This window comes from Phoxinus phoxinus, assembly GCF_949152265.1.
Source record: "Phoxinus phoxinus genome assembly, chromosome: 23".
Taxonomy (NCBI): Eukaryota; Metazoa; Chordata; class Actinopteri; order Cypriniformes; family Leuciscidae; genus Phoxinus; species Phoxinus phoxinus.
In genome coordinates this window covers 20606592-20624670 of record NC_136898.1, presented here as the reverse complement: position 1 = coordinate 20624670, position 18079 = coordinate 20606592, and the positions used below count along the sequence as shown (strand labels likewise).

Sequence of the window (18079 nt, the reverse complement as noted above, 5' to 3'; positions counted from 1 at the left end):
CTGTGGGACACCGCCCTCGTGGCCGACCCAAGCTCCGCTTTAAGGATGTCGTCAAGCGGGACATGAATGTCTTTAACATCAACCCTGACCGATGGCATCACGTTGCGGAAGACCGGGCAGCTTGGCGGTCTGCGCTGACAGAGGGCACGACTCTGTCCTGCCATGCTTACACCAGCTTTTGCACAGAAAGACGGCATGTTAGACACCGTTCAGATCGGCGCTTGCGCTGAAAAAGGCCTTGATGATGATGATGATGAAGTTAGTCTTATTAAATAACGCCTTAATATTTTATTCTAGGCTTATGGATTTACTGCCTCTGCTCATACAGGTCAGGTGAAACTCGAAAAATTAGAATATCGTTCAAAAGTTAATTTATTTCAGTAATTCAACTTAAAAGGTGAAACTAATATATTACATGAAATGTATGAAACCCCCAAATTCAAAATTTTAATATCGTGAAAATGTTTTCATAAGCTGTAAGCCATAATCATCAAAATTATAACAAATAAAGGCTTGAAATATCTCACTTTGAGTCGATATAATATATTACTTTCACCTTTTAAGTTGAATTACTGAAATAAATTAACTTTAGCACGATATTCAATTTTTTTTAGTTTCACCTGTATGTGTGTATGTATGTATATATATATATATATATATATATTTTTTTTTTCACTTTTATAAAAGAACGGCCATATTTGTTCATATTATTTATTTATATTGATCAATTTAATAAATCTATGTGAAGTAGATTGAAAAAAAAAAGGTATGTGAATGACATTCATTTGGTCATTTTTCAAAAACATTTTTATTTCAAAAACAACAAAATTGAACAGAACTGCCATGGACACTAATGTAATGCCATTTCATTTGGTCCCACTGTTCACTTTGGAGAGTTAGAGAATGGGAATAAGAGGGAAGAGAAATAAATAAGAACAAATGATTATGATGGGATCAGAAAAATCAGAACGGACAGCAAAAGTGCACCAAAATAAAGAGAAGTTCACCACACAGATCATTTCAAATATACAAGCTCTGTTTGTTCGATTGTCTGAGCATGATAGTCCCACGACAGATGTTTAAACTTTAAATAAAATACAGTAATACAATTCTAATGCACCACTTCAAAAAATGACTTTCCTATATAGTTAAGAAAAAAAAGAATCCCTCACACTATCAATACTTGCAAACAAGTATAAAAATTGTATTAGCAACGTTTCGGTCTCATGACCTTGATTGAAATATACATTGAAGGTCATGAGACCGAAGCGTATCAAAATATAATTTTGATATTCGTTTGCAAGTATTGGTAGTGTGCGGGATTTCCTTGTTTTTTTATATTTTTGACCTGACTCGTTTGGTCTTTTCTCCCACACACACCTATCATCTTCAGGTGTTTGATGGGGATTGCTAATATATAAGAAAAGAAAAAAGAACCAAAAAAACTGACAATAACCATCTCCTAAAATGCATAACTTTTCCACTCTTGATCTGAGGTCAAATATATGGTTCTTGTACCATATTGCCTTTACAGGATCTTGTTTTCCATTAAAACAAATTTTTCTGTTTCAAAATTGTATCTTTCTCATTGAGGAATTGTGTGTTGCTTTTGTTTAGCCATAAACATCACTGCTTTTTGTTAGATTTAAGCTTAAAAAAAATGGCAATAAATTTCATTTAAAATATATAATCTGAAAAATGTCTTAATATCTTGGAATTAAATATCATTTTTCTTTTACTTAACAAGATGTTGGAGATAATTAGACATCTATACTGATTTAAAAATAGATTTGTCCTGCTAATGTCTGGTCCCAGGTCTCGCTCGTCTCGTCCACAGTTTTGAGGTCTCCCTGATGAGTGACATTAGTCCTCATAAAGAGCTGCGCACTCATTCTGACCCTCCGCTCTTAGAAAATGGCCGTTTCTGACTGTCCAGGTCCTTCACAACTCGTCCTTGTAGGTGGCGCTCTGCAGACCGGCCGGTGGCTGGGAACCCTTCAGAGTTTTATGGGACCCCCTCCAGTCCGTGCGCACGTTGTCATCGTCCCACAGCGTAGAGGTCTCGGTGTCGCTCACCCACTCCGGGTCCCCGGCGTAATGGCACGGCTGCACCAGGAGAGGGTGTGTGGAGTACGCCATCAGATTACGATTGGGAAAATGGGATTTGTAGTCCTCACTATTGATGGGTGAAAAACAGCAAAATAAAATGGTTTTCAGTAGCTGGACTCATCCTTGTGATTACAGGCCAGAGGAGTTAGGTCAATGTGATGTTAGAATAGAATAGCAATAGAAATATAACATAAATGGGAATAGTGTGTGTGTGTGTCCATATATATACACTGTATGTATTTATTATATAGTATACATATTATGTGATAAAATATGAATGCTATTACTACCTTTTTTGCCTTGTGAATATTATATTATACTTAAAGTTAGGGATATATATATGTATATATATAATTTTATATTAAATATACCTAACTTGAAGTAAATTATAATATTCACAAGGAAAAACCGGTAGTAGTAATAATAACATTAATATTTAATAATATTATATTTATACTATATAATAAATTATACATAGTGTATATATATATATAAATATAAATATACATTCATATTTTATTCCTAAACCTAAGTATGAGCAATTAAATATTATATATATATTATATAGTATAAATATTATATTATTAAATATTAATTACTACCTGTTTTTCCTTTTGAATATTATATTATACTTCAAGTTAGGGATATATATAAATTTCTTTTTTTTTCTTTTTTATAATACACTATTTATACTATATATATATATTAAAAAATATATATATATATAATATTTACATTCATATTTTTATTCCTAAACCTAAGTATGAGCAATTGAAAAATAATATAATATAATTTTATATTAAAATCTGCCCTAAATTTTATGATTAACTAACTGTATTTTTGTATGTATATTTTTGAAATGCATTTTCTGTAAAGCTGCTTTGAAACAATATGTATTGTGAAAAGCGCTATACAAATAAACTTGAATTGAATTGAATTGAATAATAGGGATCGACTGGACTGTGTATATGTATAAATTCCTATTTTATCCCAATTTTTTAAAAAATACTAGTGATGCTTACATTACAACCTTTCTAAAGAAAGAGGTCACGGCTTATCTATTTAATGTCTCTTTTGGATCCAGAAGAGCGAATAACTTTAGGGCTTGTGCTGCTTGACTTTACCCCAATAAATGAATCAAGTATCAATTACTTTCAGCAAAAGCCTGTAGAGTACTTCATGTACTGAGGGTACAGCATGTCCTGGGCCAGCTGGCAGACGGCCCGTGGCTTTGTCAGATCTGGAAGGAGATCGAAGCAAACGCCGGCTAAAGTAGCTGCTAATTTCACAGGAATGCGGAACGGGGACGCCGGGGCAGGGCAGGGCAGGGCGCTTAACGGGTTAGCCGTCAGCGGGGCGGTAGCAGCACGCCGGTCTCTACCGGGAGAGCCGTGGATCGATGGAAAGATTGAAAACGCGAGGAGACTGCTGCTCTGATCTGTCTCTGTGGGGACGAGGAGCTTCAGGCGGGACGTGCCGAGCAGAATGAGTAAAAGGAAACGGACAGAGGAAAAGGGATGGCATCACGCCAACCCACAGCACACAAACAACCAGTCACGCTGAGGAATCAAAGCTATTGCAAGAGTCTCAACGCTCTGTCCATTAAACTCAAATAACTTGCACAATTACATAGTGAAGAAACTATGTAGAGTTTTTAGAATAAACACATTTGTGGTGAGCAATTTCAGTCGGTCCTGCAGTGCAAAAATATGTTCTCTTATATTTCTGGACTGTAACTTAACTAGACTACTAACATTTCATTATAAATTCTTGTTTAACATATAATCAAGGAGTAAATCCAAGTATGCATATGCCTTTAAGGTGAGAACGCAAACTTCGTCAACTAAAATTAGAAACATCACTTCTATAAGGGGTTTGCAACAAACCCCACAAATCGTTTTAACATTGAAAGTACGTTTAGTCCCGGTCTCTGGAGACGTGAGTGCCATACTCACTTTGGGTGCTTGTCGTACATGATGGGGAGGAACTCATCCACAGGAAGCATCTTGGATATGGGCTCGGCGTTGAGGAGCTTCTGCGCTCCCTGGAGAGAGATGGCGTAAGACAGCGTCCAGTAGGAGTAATCGGCGTACACCAGATTCCTCACGTTCTCCACGGCAGCCTCCTCTCCAGGGTTCACCTTCTTCCTGCCCAGGTATCTGCAGATCCCACAACAGTAAAGACACCTGATGCATCATCTGGCAGGAGTTGTACAGCTGGAATACCCGTGCGGATTTTAAAGTGCCCCTATTTTGTTTTGGAGGTGTCCTACAACAGGTTTACATGCATCCAACGAAAAAAAATTATCATAATATACATTGCAACATCTCCTCTTTTTTTACACAGTGTCTAACGGTTTGATCAAGGATTAAATCTCTTTAAACTCGAGATCTTTTCCAGAGCCTACTCTGCTCTGATTGGTCAGTTGACCCAGTCTGTTGTGATTGGTCTACTCTGCTCTGATTGGTCAGGTGACCCAGTCTGTTGTGATTGGTATGCTCTGCTCTGATTGGTCAGATGACCCAGTCTGTTGTGATTGGTCTACTCTGCTCTGATTGGTCAGATGACCCAGTCTGTTGTGATTGGTCACCTCTGCTCTGATTGGTCAGTTGACCCAGTCTGTTGTGATTGGTCTACTCTGCTCTGATTGGTCAGATGACCCAGTCTGTTGTGATTGGTCTACTCTGCTCTGATTGGTCAGTTGACCCAACCTGTTGTGATTGGTTTACTCTGCTCTGATTGGTCAGATGACCCAGTCTGTTGTGATTGGTTTACTCTGCTCTGATTGGTCAGTTGACTGAGTCTGTTGTGATTGGTCTACTCTGCTCTGATTGGTCAGGTGACCCAGTCTGTTGTGATTGGTCTACTCTGCTCTGGTTGGTCAGATGACCCAGTCTGTTGTGATTGGTCTGCTCTGCTCTGATTGGTCAGATGACCCAGTCTGTTGTGATTGGTCTGCTCTTCTCTGATTGGTCAGATGACCCAGTCTGTTGTGATTGGTCTGCTCTTCTCTGATTGGTCAGATGACCCAGTCTGTTGTGATTGGTCTACTCTGCTCTGTTTGGTCAGTTGGCCCGGTCTGTTGTGATTGGTCTACTCTGCTCTGTTTGGTCAGTTGGCCCAGTCTGTTGTGATTGGTTTACTCTGCTCTGATTGGTCAGGTGAACCAGTCTGTTGTGATTGGTCTGCTCTGCTCTGATTGGTCAGATGACCCAGTCTGTTGTGATTGGTTTACTCTGCTCTGATTGGTCAGGTGAACCAGTCTGTTGTGATTGGTCTACTCTGCTCTGATTGGTCAGATGACCCAGTCTGTTGTGATTGGTCTACTCTGCTCTGATTGGTCAGATGACCCAGTCTGTTGTGATTGGTTTACTCTGCTCTGATTGGTCAGGTGACCCAGTCTGTTGTGATTGGTCTACTCTGCTCTGATTGGTCAGTTGACCCAGTCTGTTGTGATTGGTCTGCTGATTAGTGCGTGTCGGAAACTAAATTAATAAATTGCAGCTTCCAGGCCTCAGCAACAACTACAGCGATTGAGGGTCAAAGTAGACGTTGTTTACAAACACATAAGAAATATGTCTGGCATTATATATGGCTGGCATTATGCAAATATCTTACAAACCTATGTATTTTCATGCAGGAAGTGAGCCTGGAATTACTGACGACTCGTTTCATGCACTTCAGAATCACTTGTTTCTTTTGGGAGACAATAACTCCATTTATCGAGCACTTTGAAACTTTGCAGACCTTTTACAGTCACAAACAGCTATATTAAACACTACATGAAAGCTAATATCTGAAATAGCATAACAGGGGCACGTTAAATAAGATTTTTAAAATCTTTACATAGATATGACAAGTTTATGCTATACAAACATAAAAACAGAAGTCTGTAAAACATCTGTAAAACGTAAAAAAAAAGTGACAAAGCCGAATTTAAGTTTTCCTTATAACTGCAACAAAAGCAATATTCTGATTGTGGTTTCCTCAAGTCTCCACGACAACCGTGTGACAGACAGGTGTCACTCACATGATGTCCCAGTCCAGCTCCGCCTGCTCCACCTCCTCCATCAGCCGCATCAGACGGCGCTTAAAGTTGACTTGGAAACGCATGTCATCCTCAAAGATCAGCGCCTTGTCCAGCTGCATGTCTACAATCTATGAGCAATAGCAAAACAGCTGATTTTATCTGAATGTTTGGGGTCAGTAAGATTTAATTAATCATTTCATTCACCAAAGATGCTTTAAATTGATCAAAAGTAACAGGAAAGACACTACTATTTCAAATGAATTCTGTTCTTTAAAACTTTCTATTTATCAAAAAATCCCCAAAAAATTGTATCTTGGTTACAAAAACTGTTTTCAACATTGATAAATAATAAATGTTTCTTGATCATCAAATCATCATATCAGAAAGATTTCTGAAGGATCATGTGACAGAAGACTGGAGTAATGATGAAAATTCAGCATTAAATCACCGGAATAAGTTACATTTTAAAATACATTTGCATTGTAATACTATTTCACAATATTACTGTTTTTACTGTATCTTTTGATCAAATCATAAATTCTTCCTTGATGAGCATAAGAGACTTCTTTCAAAATCCTTGCAACTCCAAACCTTTAAATGGCAGTGTACAATAAAATATGCTGAAAAATGCATGAATGCAGTGTTGTAAAGTATTTGAGTAAATGTAATTAATTACTGTACTGTACTTACTTTTACTCTCTACTTGACTCAATTTTTTAATAAGTACATATTTACAAAAAATACCTTTTTGAAGGATATTGGTTTACATATGCCCTTTTTGAGCAGTTGAGCTTAACTGAGAATTGATTGAGTGTTTGTAGACATTTAAGAGTTTTGACCTTGATTTATTGCAATTTTGAGGTGTTTAGATTTATTTTGATAAAAAAAAATAAAAAAACATCTGATTGCTCTCATCACAAATCACCTGTATCATGTTTTTCACTGGCATTGAGAACTAGCGCATCTTTGAGCCTTCATTCAGAGTAAAATACCGTTGAAATCAGATACAAGTATGTTTAAACTAGAGCTGTGAAACGATTAATCGCATCCAAAATAAAAGTTTGTGTTTACATAATATATGTGTGTGAACTGTGTATAATTATTTTGTATCAATACACACACATGCATGTATATATTTAAGTATTGTATTGTATTTTTTTAATATATATTTCTATTTATATATAATATTAATTATATAAAAATATATATGCAGTATATAAATGCAAATATTTCTCAAATATATACATGCATGTGTGTGTATTTATATATACAAAATAATTATACACAGTTCACACACACATATATTATGTAAACACAAACTTTTATTTTGGATGCGATTAATGTCATGATTCTGCCATCTAGTCCTTGTCTTTCTTTAAGTCTTGTGGCAGGATCATGACAGACCCATGTTTTATGTGCAAACACATGGCCTTGTTGGGCCATGTGCTTGTTGTCCCGTCATCTAGCCCCGCCCTCCTTGTTAGCCTCGTTTTGTCATTATTGCTTTACCTGTGTCACCTGTATGTTATCCTCATTTAGTCATTATTGCTTTACCTGTCTCACCTGTTTTGTTATCATTAGTCTCCCTATTTAATCCCCTTGTGTTTGCTGTCCTGGGTTGGTTCATTGTTAATCCTTGTCATTCTGTGAGTATCTTGTGAAGAGCTGTTGTCCTGTTGCGCTATTGCCTGTATTAATTCTTTGTTTTCTTGTAGTTATCTGTCACAGTCTAGTTAGTTGTTCTGTCTATGTTTTGCCCCCTCGTGGGCTTTGTTTTCCCCGTTATTTGTTTAATAAATCGTGTTGCCCTGACTACTGTCTGCGATTGGGTTCGTACTTCCTCACCATCATAACAGAATGAACCGACCAAAAAGGAACCCAGCAGACAGCATGTCCTCCCGGCTCCGGCTACAACCAGAACAATGGTGGTTGCCGGCTCCCACCGACAGAGAGAGGGTCAACTGTCCGATCCCGTCCGAGGGTGAGTGGATCCTGAGGAACTATGCCCGACTCTGGGATAATTTCTCCCAGGAGGATCAACACACTACTTCCTTGGGATCTCCACCCTCTGCCCGTCTGCCTGTGATCCAGGAGAGTCGCATCTTAGGCGTTGTTACGCAGGAGGAACAAGGGTGCCCCACTTCGACTCCTAAAGCGTCATCCGCCCCTGTAAGTCTCCGCGGCAAGCGAGGGAGACGGATCTCGTGGGAGTCTGCTTCGGAGTCTTCAGCGACGGAGTCAACCCTGCCAGAGTCTGTCCTCCCAGCACCAGTTACGGTCCCTGCTGAGCTTCCCCTACTGGTCACAAGCCCGGTTTTGGTCTCTGCTCCGCGGCCAAGGAGAAAGAGGAGGAAGAAGGGAGCTTTCTGTCCTCCATCTCTGTCTCCTCCTGAGCCCGCTGCAGTCAACGCTGTTCCAGAGCCCGCTGCAGTCAACGCTGTTCCAGAGCCCGCTGCAGTCAACGCTGTTCCAGAGCCCGCTGCAGTCAACGCTGTTCCAGAGCCCGCTGCAGTCAACGCTGTTCCAGAGCCCGCTGCAGTCAACGCTGTTCCAGAGCCCGCTGCAGTCAACGCTGTTCCAGAGCCCGCTGCAGTCAACGCTGTTCCAGAGCCCGCTGCAGTCAACGCTGTTCCAGAGCCCGCTGCAGTCAACGCTGTTCCAGAGCCCGCTGCAGTCAACGCTGTTCCAGAGCCCGCTGCAGTCAACGCTGTTCCAGAGCCCGCTGCAGTCAACGCTGTTCCAGAGCCCGCTGCAGTCAACGCTGTTCCAGAGCCCGCTGCAGTCAACGCTGTTCCAGAGCCCGCTGCAGTCAACGCTGTTCCAGAGCCCGCTGCAGTCAACGCTGTTCCAGAGCCCGCTGCAGTCAACGCTGTTCCAGAGCCCGCTTCAGTCAACGCTGTTCCAGAGCCCGCTGCAGTCAACGCTGTTCCAGAGCCCGCTGCAGTCAACGCTGTTCCAGAGCCCGCTGCAGTCAACGCTGTTCCAGAGCCCGCTGCAGTCAACGCTGTTCCAGAGCCCGCTGCAGTCAACGCTGTTCCAGAGCCCGCTGCAGTCAACGCTGTTCCAGAGCCCGCTTCAGTCAACGCTGTTCCAGAGCCCGCTGCAGTCAACGCTGTTCCAGAGCCCGCTTCAGCAGTGAACGCCGCCCCAGAGCCCGCTAAAGCAGTGAACGCCGCCCCAGAGCCCGCTGCAGCTGTGAACGCCGCCCCAGAGCCCGCTGCAGCTGTGAGAGCTGAAGAGAGAGCCGCGGCCGATTCTGCTGCTAAAGCAGTGTTACAGTCGGTTTCAGCTAGTCAGGAGATGCCTGTCGTCATTGCTGCCAAGACCCTGTCTGATTATTTGTCACGTCTCGTCAGAATCCTAGAAGTCCCTGTCAAGCCTGTCTTGTCCCCAGACCCCGTGCCTAGAGCTGAGATTGCTGTTCCTGAGTCGGTTGCAGAGAACGCGAATCCTGAATCAGACATGAGAAGCGCATCTTCCGAGTCTGATGTGAGGAGCGCTGGTTCTGATTCGTCTGCAGAGTTCTATGACCCGGTTCCAGCTCTGCAGCCTGCTGCTGCATTGCCTCTCTCCACTGCCCAGCCACCTACTACATCCCCTGTCTTGAGTCCTGCTTCATCTCCTACTGTTTCCCCCATCAAGATTCGTCCCGTATCGTCGCCCCCTGTTGTCCCTATCAAGTCGCCTTGTGTTTCCCCAGTCAGCCCTGTCTGCACTCAGCCCCGAACTGTTTCCCCCAAGACTGTTCCTCATGTGTCCCCATCCAAGCCTGCCCGGATTCCTTGTCCACAGCCCTCGTCCGGAAGACCCAAGACCACAGTCCCACCCACCCACCCTGGACATTTCCCCATGAACTCTCTTGTTCCCCCGCCCCCCCCTCCCGTGTTTGTTATTTTTATTGTTGCATCCCAACCCTGTTGTCGTGTTTTCGTGTATGCCTTTATTGTTATTTGTCATGTTTAGTTGGTTTGTGTCTTTGTCTCAGTCTGTCATGTCCCGTGTTTGATGTCCCCTTGAGGAGCGTCTGGAAGCCGCTCCTTAAGGTGGGGGTTCTGTCATGATTCTGCCATCTAGTCCTTGTCTTTCTTTAAGTCTTGTGGCAGGATCATGACAGACCCATGTTTTATGTGCAAACACATGGCCTTGTTGGGCCATGTGCTTGTTGTCCCGTCATCTAGCCCCGCCCTCCTTGTTAGCCTCGTTTTGTCATTATTGCTTTACCTGTGTCACCTGTATGTTATCCTCATTTAGTCATTATTGCTTTACCTGTCTCACCTGTTTTGTTATCATTAGTCTCCCTATTTAATCCCCTTGTGTTTGCTGTCCTGGGTCGGTTCATTGTTAATCCTTGTCATTCTGTGAGTATCTTGTGAAGAGCTGTTGTCCTGTTGCGCTATTGCCTGTATTAATTCTTTGTTTTCTTGTAGTTATCTGTCACAGTCTAGTTAGTTGTTCTGTCTATGTTTTGCCCCCTCGTGGGCTTTGTTTTCCCCGTTATTTGTTTAATAAATCGTGTTGCCCTGACTACTGTCTGCGATTGGGTTCGTACTTCCTCACCATCATAACAATTAATCGTGATTAATCGTTTCACAGCTCTAGTTTATATAGTTTTGGGGGCCACTGACCTCTTTCCAGATGTAGTAGTGGCTCAGGAAGCAGCCCACCTCTCCCTTAGTCAGCGTGCGGCCAGAGAAAGGGTCATAGTAACCAGGTAAGAGATCCACACCTAGAATCTTAATGTCGCTGCTGTTCAAAGCGCTGCATGCACACACACAATTCAAAACACAATTATTGCATTATCTGTAGATAAAAACTAGAATGCTAGAATTCATCCAGTAATGAAACAAGTGAAGTGTCTATGAGTCATTGAATAATTTATTTGAACATTCAAATTCATTAAATATTTTTTAAATAGATCGCAGAAATTAACATTTCGTCAGAACCTCTAGTAAGTTGTCTATTCAGAATCGTGGGAGAGTCGCGATCTCTATTTTAAACCAAAAAAAACCCTGATTGTCAATTTATTCAGAGTCGTGCAGCTCTGATGTCTATTGTGTGTTTATCTATACTTACGCTCCATCTATGGCATCCACAACTTTAGCATCAATCTCAAGCTCATACAACGACCATAACATCCTGTCCCTGCGGTCTGGACGTCTGCGCAGGTTTACCATATAGATCTGAGGAGAACACACACACACACACACACACACAAACACACACACACACACACAAAATATTCTATCAAATGTAGTGATTGCTGTAGCTCAAAACAATGGTAAAAAAACAGAGTATGCTCTTTACCTCATCAAAGCCCATGAGATCTGACTGTTTGGGAGGAACGTGGACATAGCGAGAGACGTACATGGGCGGCCCATGGACTGCGGGAGAAACGACCTCAATTAGGACTCAAATCCTTGACAATGATTCTGTTCGATTAATGGAGCTAATCGCTAATTAGCACAAGCTTAGTGCAATCTTCACATACAGTTGGGTCCAAAGAGTCTGAGACAACATTGAAAATCACACAAGAACATTCTTAATTTATCATTCACGTTTTGTAGAAGTCATTGCTATGAAAGCCTGTTTCCACCTCGGAGAAAAAAATAAAAAGGGTTCTCGTGACTTTATTTCTCATAATGGATTTTAACCCTAAAAAGGGCAAGACAATAAGGAGAAATCAGAAAATTAATGTATTGCCATATTATTATTAGGACACAAATAAAAAAAAGAAGTCATAGTTAATAGTTAGTTAATAGTGAAAATTGGACCCTAATGTAAAGTGTAATAATTGCTTCTATTGTCTTTGAAATATGGGTAATGTGTTTATTGTCAACTAAAATATAATTTAATAACATTTCTATTCAAACCTGTATGTTATGCAATTCACATTTATTTGTATGGCACTTTTACCAATACACATCATTTCAAAGCAGCTTTACAGAAAGTCCACATTACAAATTAGAGTAATCTGTTATCAGAGGAAACTGACTAAGTTATGTATTTCAGAAATGTACATATACAAAATCACAGTTAACGAAAAAATTCTTAATTTAAACAATGTAATAATTTAAAGCAGAAACAATGAGCTCACTGAATGTTTGTTAACAAATGATTATGACATTTAGGTTATGCATTCAAATAAATTTCTAATTACACATTTGTTATGAAGTTGAAATTTGAAATATATTAACTTTGTAATATTGTAATATTTAATAACATGCTACAGTTAAAAAAATTATAATCAAGTACTTTACATGTGCTTTAGTATGTTAGCCAACACATCAAAATAAGTGTACTTCTTTAAATCATGACAAATATTATTAAAACATAATGATTTCAAATGTATTTTATAGTAAAACTCAATCTGACATTATTACAAAGTGCACAGTGTACTTAAGTGTGTTCAGAAACATAGTCATGAAATTGTACTATCTTTAAGAATACTTAAGCAGCCTTATATATATTTCACATTTTATAATCTGCAAGTACAGTTTACAAGTAATATATTGTAAAGTTTGAAGTGCACGTTCAATACACATGCACTTCTTTTCCACAAGGGAAAATACATGCTAGCTTAAGTGCTGTTATCATTCAAGCAAAAAGGGGGACATGCCGAATACTACAACATTCTGAATCTAATGTACATTTTCAAGATATTGCAAAAGTGTTATGCAGATAATATCATTCAATAAAAAATGTAAATGTCAGTGTCACTCACTCAAAGATTCCAGGTAAAGGTGGACAAAATTGATTCGATCATCCTCGACCGTCTGATGAGGCTTCGCAGGGACGTTCAGAAACCCATACCGCTCCTTGTTGCACAGATACATCTGAACCTCTGGTTAAAAAAGTGAAATAAATATTGTCACAAATTGCATTCACTATGTCAGCTGTTTCCAATGCTATTCTACAAAATGTTGGACACGGAGAAGAATTTCCCCCTCGTTCCCTCCAAACTAAATCCAAATGTTAAACTCATCATATTGCATAAGGGAAGTGAGATCCGCTGGAGTCCTCCAGAAGGGGGCACTGTACCCGATATCCTGCAGGAGAAGGCAAACACGATGATGTCGTCGAAGGGCCAGGAGTAGTCTTTGTGAGGGGGGTGAAAGGACACTTCCCGGGTGCCCTGTTTGCGCAGGTCCAGCAGGATAGTGGAGTGGACCATCGGGACAGGATAGCAGCCCAGCCTTTGGCGTTGCTTTGTGGGGAAGTACTCAGCGGTACGGCGATAGTAGCCCTGAAACAGAGAGAAAACTGAACAACATAGTCAAAAAATAAAGTGTTTGAGCAAACAGCATCTAAACAAGACCCATAGTGAACAATTACCCTCAAAAGTGATGTTTTTTTTTGTGGAGATACTCACTTAACTGAATAGAGGAATTGTTTTGTCACATTGTTTGCGCACACAGCTTGACTGTCAATATTTGCTCTCGTATATGTAGCATTGAGAAATCTGATTCATTTGAATGAGTTTGTCTGGGCAATTCATGTAAATTAACCCATTTTGGAGAAAAAAAAGAATGAAGTTCGAATGCAACATTTTATGTCCTTTAGTAGCAAAATATGTTATGGCAAAAATAATATATTTTTCAATAATATATATATTCACTACTGCTGAAAAGTTTGGGGTCGGTACAGTTTAAAAAGAAGTCTCTTCTGCTTACCATGGCTGCATTTATTTGACACAAAAATACAGTAAAACAGTAATATTGTGAAATATATTATTACAATTTAAAAGAAGTGTGTTCTATTTTAATATATGTTAATATGTAATTTATTCCTGTGATCAAAGCTGAATTTTCAGCATAATTTCTCCAGTCACATGATCTTTCAGAAATCGTTCTAATATCCTGATTTGATCCTCAAAAAACATAACTGATTGTTATCAATGTTGAAAATAGTTGTGCTGCGTAATCTTTTTTGTGGAAACCATGACACTTACTCGATGAATAGAAAGTTCATAAGAAAAGCATTTAATTGAAATAGAAATATTTTAAAACACCATGTCTTTACTGCCATTTTCGACAAATGAAATGAATGCATATTTACTGAATAAAATTATCAATTCCTTGAAAAAACTCATAGTGACCCCAATCATTTGTATGGCACACACACACACAATGCAGTTTGTATAAGCTTGCCTGTAGTTTAACTAATTTAAATCACCAGTAGTCTATAAATATAGAAAATACCATTTCAAAGTAGCTTCTCCAAAGCTCTTAATATTATACAGCAATAGTGGAAGCTGCTATGGCCACTTTATTGATGTGGCGTATGGCAAGATGAAATGTTAGCTATCCCTCATTGTGTTTTAAGAACATACACATGTACACACACTAATACACACTTCACAGCTGGAAACTGATGGTTGTGTACCTGTGGAGTGATGCCACACCAGTAGTTGGAGTATCCTGACTGTGAGTCCAGCATGGGTGCAATAACAGACTTATTCTCCGCCATCAGGAGGTGCAGGGTGTCCGGGTTCGTCAGGATGTTGTCTGTGTCTGAATACTGCAGATGAGGAAATAAACACGCCCTGATATTATAAAATGATATATTTAAAACAAATAAATTGGGGTTTAAAGCAAATCACAGTAGTAGTTCTGTGATTTTAGTGTCTGTTATTAGACCTCAGCGCAGCGTTTGACAACATTGAATCCGATATCCTTGTGTCTTGCCTAAAAAAAAAGATGGTGGGAATTTGGAGCATGGCACTTGAATGGTCCTTCCTCTCTCACAGGTCTTTTTCTGATCATTTTGGTCAACATCTTTTCCATTGTATAGTGGGGTTCCCCAAGGATCTATTCTTGGCCCATTCTTGTTTTCATTATATATGCTACCTCAACTATTGAATTTGTTTACATCAAATTAAATCATGGATGGTTTGGACCTCCGTACACCCAAACTTTTTCCGATCTGGGCATTTTGGCCCACTTCTGTAAATTGGTGGTAAAGAATCTTGGTGTACAGTTAGATAATTCTCTTAAATTTGATAAACAGATTAATTCTGTGGTTATATTATGTTTTTTTCTTCTTCTTCTATCTGAGATCAATAGCAAAGGTTAAACCATTCCAGTCTTCTAGTGATTTTGAAGACAAAAAAAAAATCTTTTTTATTTAGGCTTTATGCTTTTCAAACCTGGATTACTGTAATTTACTGTATGCGGGTGTTATCATCTTCGATAGGTGCAAACCGCTGCTGCCAAACTTTTGAAAAGTACTCATGAAAACTAACTAGACATTGGTTGCCAATTAAATTTAGAATGTATTTCTAATTATAGATCCTTGTATATAAAGCATTACACAAACTGGCGCCTCCATATTTAGTGTACCTTCTTAAAGTGCATACACTACCTAGTACGCTAAGGTCAACCAGTCAGAATAACTTAGCGCTTCATCTAAGACTAGCATCTTCATTAGGTTCTTTGAAGCGACATTTAAAATGACACCTACTCTCATTAGCGTTTGATCCAACTGGTTAACTTAGAAAGGGGCTTTAATATATTTTATGTAATTGAATCTGTCTGGTGTTGATTGTATGTGTCATGTTACGGTGTTATTGTTGATCATTTTATTTGACGTATGATTGTACAGCACATCAGTCAACGTCCTGTTGTTTTAATAGTGCTTTATAAATAAAACAATCAAACAAGATATTCGCAAAAATGATTCTAGTTAATTCCAGCACAATTTCTATTGTGACCCCAATAAGATCTGAACCTCCATGAACCTTTGAGAAGACCTGGTTTTAATTTTATATATATATATTCTTATTATATATATTTGGGTGTGAATGATGCAAAATCAGGGTGTATATGCTTTAACTGGGTCATACCAGAATGTAGTCAGCCCAGCGTTTCTTGGCAAAGTTCAGCGCTGCCTGTTTGAGCTTCATAACATACTCATAGCGGCCGTTAGTCCAGTGCTTGGGCCCCAGCTCACCCGCATAGGACCTGTGCAGATAAAACAAGCAGTCGAATCAAACTCCACTGGTGCTGCCTAAACTTACAAACATCCAAAGGCATTTTAGAGTTGTGGTTTAATCAGGACAGCATATCTGCCAATCGTGCATGTTGTGTGATGATCGCCTCACGTGGGTTTGTCTAAAGGTCTCCACTCCACATAGTGATATTGTGTTTGCATGATGGTGAGCCATTCTCGCAGGATTGCTGTTGTGTTGTCAGTGTTGTGGTCTGTTGCTGCCCTACAGGAAACAATAAACAAAAACACAGCAATTGATTAGAGATATTGGTGTCATTCAATTGTGCTGGTAAAGTCATGTGGTGCATCCGGCATGCAGAAACATAAACAACATAAGACAGGAAGTGATATCATACCGAGGTCCCTGGATCACCTTCATGACTGCATGCTAAGGTCAATATGTCTCTTAATATATGGATAATTTGCCCTTTTTATGACAAGGAAAAGTTACTTCAGGTTGTAGAATGTCATGTGGTGCAACTCCCTCCAAAAATGTTTTGATATTTATGAATTAATATATACTTTCTGTTTTTATCTTTAAAAAATATATTTAACTTATATTTTAACTTTACAAAATAATAATAATTAAAGGGTTAGTTCACCCAAAAATTATAATAATCCCATAATTTACTCACCCTCAGCCCATCCTAGGTGTATATGACTTGATTATAAAGTAATACATATAGATATTTTTCTTACAAAAACACATTGCTTCGCCTTTATTAACCCCCTGGAGCTGTATGGATTACTTTTATGATGGATCAATGCACTTTTTGGGCTTCAAAATCTCAGGTAGCATTCACTCCCATTATAAAGCTCGGAAGAGCCAGGATAACTCTGATTGTGTTTGGCTGAAAGAAGATTGGCTTGAGGGTGAGTAAATGATGGGATCATTTTCATTTTTGGGTGAACTTAACCTTTAAGACGTGTACATTTATGTATTCAAGGTTAAAGGAAATTATGGTACTACTTTTTACTTGGTAGTTACACCACATGACATTTTTAGAGTAATTCAATTTAAACTTTAGTTAGAAATGGTATAAAAGTTTTTCAAAACTCTATGAAACCAACATGTACATGGCCAATGTGTTTTAAACAACACTTTAAAAAAGATTTTTCCATTTCTTTATCTAGGACACTCTTATTTGTCATTGACCCATATACTGAGTAATACAAATGAACTATGAGCTAACATGTAATAACAGATTATCCTATTTGTGATGTAGCATCTGACTTCTCTTGTTTATTTAAGTCACAAAATAAACGACTAATCGCACTAAATGGCATATATTTGCCTAGTAGGCTATATATTTTCTAAAAACATAGTACCGGTATGTGCAAGAAATATAATAAATGTATTAAAGTAAATAAACGAACTCATCCTGAACATTATTAGTTAGGGGGAAGGGGGTCTGCTTTTGGGGGAAAGTCTGCAAAATTCAAGGGGAGGAGGTGATGAAATGCAAATAAGATTGACCTTTTGACATCTACAAATAGTAAAAAGATTATCAGCCATGTTAAACTGCAGGGAAGGAAGTCACCTACCAGATAGAGACGCGCTCTTTGGGATAGTTTAATCTTTCGAGGGCTCCGAGGTAATATGGTAAAGAATGAGCGGCGTTCCGTGCGATTACAACTATAACGACCGTGGGCGGCTGCATCTTTGACTCGTCGGTATAATTTTCCTCGGAAAAGTAACATTGTGCTACCGCAAGAATGGTCCAAACAGTTATAATCCCAGATAACATTGTTGGATTTTCGATGGGCCGCTGCGTCGTTGCACAAACAGTCCCATCCGCGTCAGCAGCTGAAGGAAAGAGGGCTCTTCCCTAAACTTCTCACTCCCCCTCAGTTCTCCGTTCCCCCCTGAAGGAGCCAACGTGTTCTGTTAGCTGTGTTTGAGTTACAACTTCCGTGTGAGGATTTTTTTCTCCGAACTGTTACATTATATGT

The 18079-nt window shown here is 39.5% G+C and overlaps 1 protein-coding gene across 1 annotated transcript; it reads right to left on the bottom strand.

Moving 5' to 3' along the window:
• Window positions 1-777: 777 nt before the first annotated feature.
• cercam (cerebral endothelial cell adhesion molecule) lies at window positions 778-18044 on the bottom strand. The gene is made up of 12 exons (XM_079599661.1): window positions 17672-18044; window positions 16239-16349; window positions 15981-16098; window positions 14522-14656; window positions 13178-13382; window positions 12861-12980; window positions 11444-11520; window positions 11213-11319; window positions 10765-10897; window positions 6140-6267; window positions 4065-4268; window positions 778-2176 (listed from the first exon to the last, which is right to left on the bottom strand). Exons 1-12 carry the CDS (start codon window positions 17872-17874, stop codon window positions 1942-1944), a joined length of 1776 nt encoding a protein of 591 aa, XP_079455787.1. The 5' UTR covers window positions 17875-18044; the 3' UTR covers window positions 778-1941.
• Window positions 18045-18079: the final 35 nt, after the last annotated feature.

Coding starts and splice junctions, on each gene's coding strand:
- cercam (XM_079599661.1), bottom strand. CDS start 17,874: ATGTTATCTGGGATTATAACTGTTTGGACCATTCTTGCGGTAGCACAA. Junction 16,099..16,238: donor AGACCTTTAGACAAACCCAC/GTGAGGCGATCA, acceptor TTATCTGCACAG/GTCCTATGCGGGTGAGCTGG. Junction 10,898..11,212: donor GTGGATGCCATAGATGGAGC/GTAAGTATAGAT, acceptor GTGTGCATGCAG/CGCTTTGAACAGCAGCGACA.